At 39.2% G+C, this 8,196-nt stretch overlaps 1 protein-coding gene across 1 annotated transcript in view; it reads right to left on the reverse strand.

Annotated features, from left to right (window-relative positions):
* SRBD1 (S1 RNA binding domain 1) overlaps positions 1 to 8,196 on the reverse strand; it is a 352,160-nt gene that overhangs the window by 41,934 nt on the left and 302,030 nt on the right. The window contains exons 16-17 of the mRNA XM_006839417.1: positions 6,943 to 7,049; positions 4,280 to 4,456 (exon numbers count right to left, since the gene is read on the reverse strand). Of these exons, the coding sequence (XP_006839480.1) occupies positions 4,280 to 4,456; positions 6,943 to 7,049 (284 nt within the window). The remainder of the gene's footprint in view (positions 1 to 4,279; positions 4,457 to 6,942; positions 7,050 to 8,196) is intronic.

Raw genomic sequence — 8,196 nt, forward strand, 5'->3', positions numbered from 1 at the left:
CTCTCATGGAAGCAGCAGTCAAGAAATCAAATAATGTACTGCATTAGACAAATCTGCTGCACAAGATCTTTTTAAAGCGTGGAAAAGCAAAGATGTCAGCTTGAGGACTAAAGTGGGCCTAACCCAAACCATGGTATTTTCAATAACCTCATATGCATGCAAAAGCTGGACAGTGAATAAGGAAGACCATAAAAGAATTGATGCTTTTGAGTTATGCTGCTGAAGGAGAGTATTGAACGTACCATGGACAGCCAAAAGAACCATTTTGAAGGAAGGCAGCCACAGTGCTCCTTGGAGGCCAAGTTAGCCAAACAAACTTCGTCTCTCATACTTCAGACATATTGTCAGGAGGGGCCAGTCACTGGAGAAGGACATCATGTTTGGTAAGGTGGAGGGTCAGAGAAAAAGAGGAAGACCCCCAATGAGATGGATTTGCCAAGTGGCAACATCGACAGACTCAACCGTGGCAACAAGTAGTGAGGTTGGCCCACGATCGGGCAGTGTTTCATTCTGCTGTGCATAAGGTTGTGATGTGTCGGTACTGAGTCAATGGCACCTAACAACAACAACTGTATACTTAAAAATGGTGAACATTTTTGTATCTAATTCATGTACCCAATTACCAGTTGACAAATATAAAGCTTTAAACAACTCAAAATCTCACCAATAGGGAACTAAACCCAATGCTACTGAGTTGATTCTGATTCATAGTGACCCTATCAGATCAAAGAGCCCCATGGGGTTTCCAAAGACTAATTTCCCATTGAACCACCAATGCTCCTTAAAAGAGCACTGCTGTTGCTATTTCCTGTCAGTTCTGAATCATAGTGACCTTATATAGGGTTTCTGAAGCTGTAAATCTTAACAGAATCAGAAAGCCTCATCTTTCTCAAAGCATCAAAAATAGATGGAAGGAATACACAGAGTCCCTGTACCAAAAATAAATGGTTGATGCTTAACCATTTCAAGAGGTAGAATATGGTTAAGAACCGATGGTACTTGAAGAAAAAAGTTCAATCTGCATTGAAAGTATTGGGAAAAGACAAGGCTCCAAGAATTGAAGGAATACAAAGAAAAAACTAACAAACTGATGTAGCACTGGAGACACTTGCTCATCTGTGCCAAGAAATAAGGAAGACAGCTATCTGTCCAACTAATGGGAAAAGGTCCATCCATATTTGTATCCTTCTAAAGAAAGGTGACCCAATGGAATGGGACAATCATCTGACAATATCACATGTAAGGAAATTTTTGCTGAAGGTATTTAAAAAATGATTGAAGCAGTACATCAACAGGGAGCTGCCAGAAACTAAAACTGAATCAGAAAAGGATATGGATTGAGGGATATCACTACTGAAGTCAGGTGGACCTTGGCTGAAAGCAGAGACTATCAGAAAGATATCTACTTGTGCTTTATTGACTATGCAAAAGTTTTTGACTGTGGATCTTGACAACCTTTATGAAGAATGGGTATTCTAGAATACTTCAATGTGCTCATGAGGAGCCTGTACATAGACCAAGAGGCAGTTTTAAGAGGAGACAAGGGGACACTGAATGGCTTAAATAAGGAAAGGTGTGCAACAGGATTGTTATCCTTTCACGATACTTATTTAATCTGTATGCAGAGCAAATAATCAGAGAAGCTAACGACCTGCAATATGCAAAAGATACAACCTTGCTTGCTAGAAGGGAAGAAGACTTAAAATACTTACGAAGAACAAAGACTACAGGCTTTAGTATGTATTGCACCTCCATGTAAAGAAAGTAAAAATTCTCAATGGTGGACCTCATGATAAATAGAGAAAAGATTGAATTAGCTAAATACGGCATTTTACTTGGATCCATAATCAACATTCACAGAATTAGCAACCAAGAAATCAAATTACATACAGCACTAGGCAAATCTGTTGCAAAAGACCTCATTGAAGTGTTCAAGACCAAAGATAACAGTTTGAAGACTAAGGTGCCTGATCTAAGCTATGGTATTCTCAATCACGTCATATGTATGTGAAAGTTGGACAATGAATAAGAAAGACCATCGAAGAATTGATGTATTTCAATTACAGTGTTGGAGAAGAATATTAAGAGTACCATGGACTTCCAGAAGAACAAACAAATCTGTACTGGAAGAAGTACAGCCAGAACACTCCTTAGAAACCAGGATGGTGAGACTTTGTCTGTCATACTAAGGACATGTTACCAGGAGGGACCAGTCCCTGGAGAAGGACATCATCCCTGGTAAAGTGAAGGGTCAGTGAAAAAGAGGTAGACCCCCATATCAAGATGGATTGATGTGGTGGCATAGCTGTGGCTCAAGCGTAATGATTATGAGGATGGCATAGGTCCAGGCAGTGCTTCATTCTTTGTGAGTTGGAATTTATTCAATGGCACCAAACAACAATAACTGAGCCAAGAGAATGAACAAATCTGTCTGGAAGAAGTACAGACAGAATGCTCCACTGAAGCAAGAATGAAAAGATTTCATCTCATGCATTTTGCACACATCATTAGGAAGGACCAGTCCATGGGGAAGGACATCATGCTTGGTAGAGTGGAGATTCAGCAAAAAAGAGGAAGACCCTCATCAAGAAGGACTGATATAGTGGCTTCAACAATGGGCTGAAACATAGCAACAATTTTGGGGATGGTAAGAACTGGGCAGCATTTTATTGTGGTTCAAAGGGTTGTGGTAAGCCAGAACCGACTCAATGGCACCCAACAACACACCTCTTTTGCCCCTCATTTCCTCCAATGGTGAATTCTTTTTTGTTTAGATTTAAAAAAAAAAAAGTGAACCATTTTAATTCCCCTTTCTTCATGACAGTTTTATTGTGCTTACCATGAGGATTATACTTGTGTAGTATCTCAAATATAAGACAATTTATTTCAAAGTGATACCAACTTAACTTCAGTGCATACAAAAATTCTGTTCTGCCCTTTGTCACAATTTCCACTATTACAAACTGTGCACCTGTCCTTTACTTTTCATTTTATTATTTTGAATTTAAAATCTAACAAAAATGGGATTATTTTATCCTCAACTTTCCATTTCTATTTAGTTTCTCAGGTTGTGTGGTTTACTTAGAAAATTTCTCCACACTACAGTGTTCTGCAAAATTTGTCTATGGTTTCTTCTACTAGTTTTACAGTTTCACTTTTTATTTAAGTCTGTGATCAGCCTGGAATTTATTTGGTTATGAGGAGTATGGCGGGACTACATTTGCCTACACATCCCAAATTTCTGCCAGTTATCATAATAGTCATTCACTGGAAAATCAATTAATTCCCCCAGTGCTGTGACAGGTCACCTCTAGTACAGACTAGATTCCACTTATTTTTTGGTGGATTCCAGATTCTCTTTATACTGTTACGTTTCTATATCAAAATCAAATGGTTAATTAAAGCTTATTTTTCCATTTTAACGTGATAATTTTTTTTTTAAAAAAAAGAATGACTCAAGTAGACCAAAGGTACCAGATATATAAAAACTTTTCTTTCCTCATTACAAAATGCTAAGAATTCTACTGTATCCAACTTACTGGTTTTTGTACTACCAAGATTTTAGCTATTAATCTACAGTAACTGAAAATTAACGCTGTAGTCATTTTTGGTGAGCAGAGACAAAGGGCATCCGAGCTACGTTAAGAGCAGCTATGGCAGAATGAAGTAGCCAGTGTAAAGTGACCTTTGTCACACTATCTCAGACCAGTCCTTCCCACTGCCTATACTCAAAACACACATGCCATTACTTAGTTCTGGAATATATTGAGGCTGTTCCTGATTTAGGACCTTACACAGTTTCTGTTTGCTCTGCTTGGAACACTTTCCTTCTCATGTCTGTGTGGTTTGCTCCATTTCCATTTCATTGAAAGCTCTGTTCAACTAACTTGTCAATGAGATCCTCACCTAAAGCAGCTGTCCTGCTCACGAAGACACTATTCCATCTCCTTATTTTAATTTTAAATAAGAAATAATTTACTTTACTAATTTATTAGATTAAAATATCAATCCAAGAGAACAAGAAATTTGCTAATTTGTTCACTGAGGTATTCCCAGTATTTGTTGCGCCTAACAAAACAAAGACACTCACCACATAAGAGGGGGCATCAAAAAGTTGGTGGAAATTTTTTATCTTTTAATTCCATTTTTTCATGAACTTTTTGAAGTCCCTCAAACCAAATGAATGAATGAACAAATGGACACCTAAGAATTTATGCCAGTGAGCAGAATGGTACAAATATAAGAAATGAGTAAAAAGAGTATACACTTTAATAATCACCTGCAAAATGTTCGAATATAATCCTGGTTGATTCTGATGAAACCAGCACATTGTTGGAAGGACTTTGGACCTAGACCTTTCACTTTCTTTAGGTGCTCTCGGTTTATGAAGGGTCCATTTTTCTCTCGCCATTCAATAATATTTTTGGCTCGGTTGGCATTAAGTCCTGCAATATGCCTAAAAAAATATACAAAGTGAATGGTGTAGCAGATATGATGTTTACATTTTGTCATTATGTCTCTAAGTTAAATTAATCAAAAAGGGAATTAAGTAAAAAGGATAAAGAATAAAGAGTTGAAGAGGGAGAAGGACAAGAGAATGCAAAATGAGAAAATCAGTGGTCTTCATAAAGACGCTGCTAAACAAGTACAACGAAGTGAATGACTTCATATGACTCTTCTGCCCATAGCTTTTGTAACTCCCACTAAACAAAGTTTTTTTGTATGATGGGTCTGGGTAGGAGAAGGTGGGAGAAGATGCTGATAGAATTATGTGTTTCAGTTGTGAGTGGCTGTGAACACAGTTAAGTATGAGTGTAAATACTTGAAACTCTTACATGGGTATAAAATGAGCCAGCTCAGAAGCAGAAAGGGGAATCTTACTATCAGGAAGAACCAGGAATCTTACTATGAGGAATGGAGTGTGTCCGTTGGACCCCAAGATCCTGTGCACTGAACCTCTCTGACCAAGGAGACAGAGTGGGGACACCAGAGGAGTGACAGAGAAGCAGAACCAAGAGGCCGAGCATGAGACACAGTGGTGGGCTTAGCAGTTCATGGAACAAGAAAAGCTGCGTGCCTTTGGGCAGGAGGCTCATTTGTGGATGGAATACCTCCAAGCACTTAACTGGGGAGTTAGGTTTGCTGAACCACAAAGCTAGAACTGAGTGTCTTGAGGCTGAGGCTTAAAGTAGAGCGGAATGCTCACTGGGTATTAATCTGCCCTCTTTTATCAGTGCTACAGAGCTTTGTGGTGGTACATGGAGTTCTGTTGTGGTACTGTACACTATGCACTGGACTGTTACCTGCAAAGTTAGAGGTTCAAATCCACCAGCAACTCCTCTGAAACCCTATACAGGGTCACGATGTAACAGAACCAACGTGACAGCACTGACCCACATCAACAAGAGAGCTTTGTAATATTGCTGGAGCAGGGCTGAGGGCCAGGGAGAGGCCTGCCTACAGGCACAGTTGAGAAGAGACTGTTCTTACTGAAGGAACTATGTCCTGACCATTTCGAATCCTGAATTGTAACTTGTTATCTTCCCTAATACACCACATGGTGTTTGAGATCTGTGTGTCCACTGAAATGAATTATAAAACTCCCTGAGTAGAGTGCTGTGGGAAGGATGGTTGGTGTCCTAATTGGTAATGAAGGTCAGAGGGTGGAGGCTTATCTGATCTCAGCCTAATAGGAATCAGCCTGGCATTAGCGATGAGTCTCCTCCTCTTCTCCTGTGAAGTTAGAGGAGGTCAGACGCTGACTGCATATGCCCTTTCCCCCACAAGTTAACACTAACATAAGAAAAAGAACTGTTCTCCAGAGTAGTTCTACATGATCCACATTCCTTATACTTCTAAATCAAGCAATAATGCTTCCCCTTCCTGTTTAAGAGGCCTGGTGGCACTGTAGGATAAGCACTGGGCTGCTAACCCTAAAATTCGCAGTTCAAAGCCAACAGTCGTTTCATGAGAGAAAGATGAGGCTTTCTGCTCCTGTGAAGATTTCCAGTCTCAGAAACCCTACACAGGATTGCTATGAGTTAGACTCAAGTGCACGGCAGCGGGTGTATTCCTGTATAGCATACAAAAGGAGTTAGCAGATACAATTATTCTGCACAAGTCTTATTTGTTTCTTTTTGATAAGTGTTCTAATTAATATAAAGAGGTGACTATAGAAAGGTTTTTAAGGATGAATGTCAGTTCATATAAAAATATGAAAACTAGTTTGCTTAGCTTTAATTAAAATTTTATTATTTCAGATAATCTTAATTCTAGGGAACTGTGGAATATTTTTAGCTGCTGTAGAAAAGCAGCACCTTAAAATGCTATGGGATATTTTCCAATTTTAATGCAAAATGGCCCTGATCTAGGGCATTTCATGGTCCATCTGCAGACTTGTGAAATAAGTGAAAGACTGTGAACAAAAACAGCAGCTTTTCTATTAACAGCCAAAGAAAAACACAGAGTCTATGAGATGTGATTATAATATGATGGAGAGTTTTGGTATGTGACTTGTGGAATTAGAGTAAAAATATGGTAAGTACACCTTGAACTCTCAGAATGTGTCTGTTAGCTACTGCCAGCTTTGACAGGTAAGTACGAGAGTTTGAACTAGTGAAAAATACGTATCTGATGTGGTGGGAAGCAGGTCTTTTCCATGTTAACCTTATTTAAATCCTATTAGTGGCACTAATGCACTCAATGGTTCCCATATGCTCTTCATTTCAGATTTACACTATTAAAGATGATAATGGGAATTGTTACAATAGTTTTCTTACATGTTGTCTTCCCCCTCTGACTGATTACCTAAAGCTATGTGAACCCAAAGATTTTTCTACATTTGATAACTTTACACACATGTGTCTGTTGTTCTGAGTGTGGAGTGGATGGCCAGTTAAACTCAAGCTTCTGTGAGTTTTAGTCACAGACTTCTTGTCTCACCTTAACAAAACTTCTGAACAGATGTTAATATCCACTCCCACAAAGCTGACACATTCTTCAACAATACTGTCCAGTGTTGCCTTCAGTAAAATCTGGGATACATCATGCTGAAAAGACAAAGATCAAATATCAGTCAAAACTGAAGGGGATCCAGTGCTTGGATAATTCTGTTACTTTGCACCTCTATCACTGGTAGTTGACTAAGACATATCATGGTAAGTTTCTTCATTGCTCTTAAATACAGTTGTTGATGTTGTGTGCCGGAAAGTTGCTTCTGACTCACAGCAACCCTGCATAGGGTTTCTGAGAACAGCTGGTGGGTCTGAACTCCTGACTTTGCAGTTAGCAAACCAGTGCTGTTCCTACAGTGCCAGACCAGGGCTCAAATACAGTTAGCAAAAAAAAACTACACGAGTATCAGTATTCTCTTTTCTGAAATGTTGTTTGGAACAGTGGTTTTCCAACTTAGGCTTGCATCACTATCACCTAGAGGATTCGTGACAGTACAGATTTGTGGGCCCCACCCCTAAAGATTTAGATTCAGTAGGTCTGGGTTGGGGCCTAAAAAATGTGTATTCTAACAAGTTCTCAGGTAATGCTGTTGCTACTGATTTTTTACCACAATGTGAGAACAACTGACCTACATCATTCATAGCCTTTTGGTGCTGTAGGGTAAGCACTCTAAGGTAGACAGTTCAAACTCACCAACCACTCATTTGGAAACTCTATACAGGGTTGCTGTGAATTGGAACCAATTCAACAACTCTTAAGAACATTATTTTCACTTGCACTTGTATTTTGTTCCTTAGTTCTTCTGAAGAGAAGAAATATTCATTAAATAGGCCACAGTATTCTACTATTCAGTCAATGTATTAGAAAAAGAAGCTAGCATAATTCATCAAACCAAAAGTAGTACAAGGAGGCATCAAAAGTTTGTGGAAAATGCATCCAGAATCTTCTAAGGTGGGAAATTTCCACTTGAAACAACAAGCAGACCAGCCTGGAGTGGCTAGAACAACAAAACATATCTCTTGAAAGAAACACCGACAGGAAAAACACAAAACAATATAGGCAGTCCGATTGATTACTACAAGAACAAGCAAGTTGCTCGTCCAGGAGACATCAAGGCAAGTGGCCGGGTCCCCTCAGTGCAAACCCCTTCCAAGACTAAGATTCAGTGGGAATACACGCTCTGACTGGTGGCAACGTTCATCACTGATAAGGGGAAGTGAGGGTTAAACAGCAATGAAGCTG

Source organism: Chrysochloris asiatica, unplaced genomic scaffold, assembly GCF_000296735.1.
Source record: "Chrysochloris asiatica unplaced genomic scaffold, ChrAsi1.0 scaffold00024, whole genome shotgun sequence".
NCBI classification, from domain to species: domain Eukaryota; kingdom Metazoa; phylum Chordata; class Mammalia; order Afrosoricida; family Chrysochloridae; genus Chrysochloris; species Chrysochloris asiatica.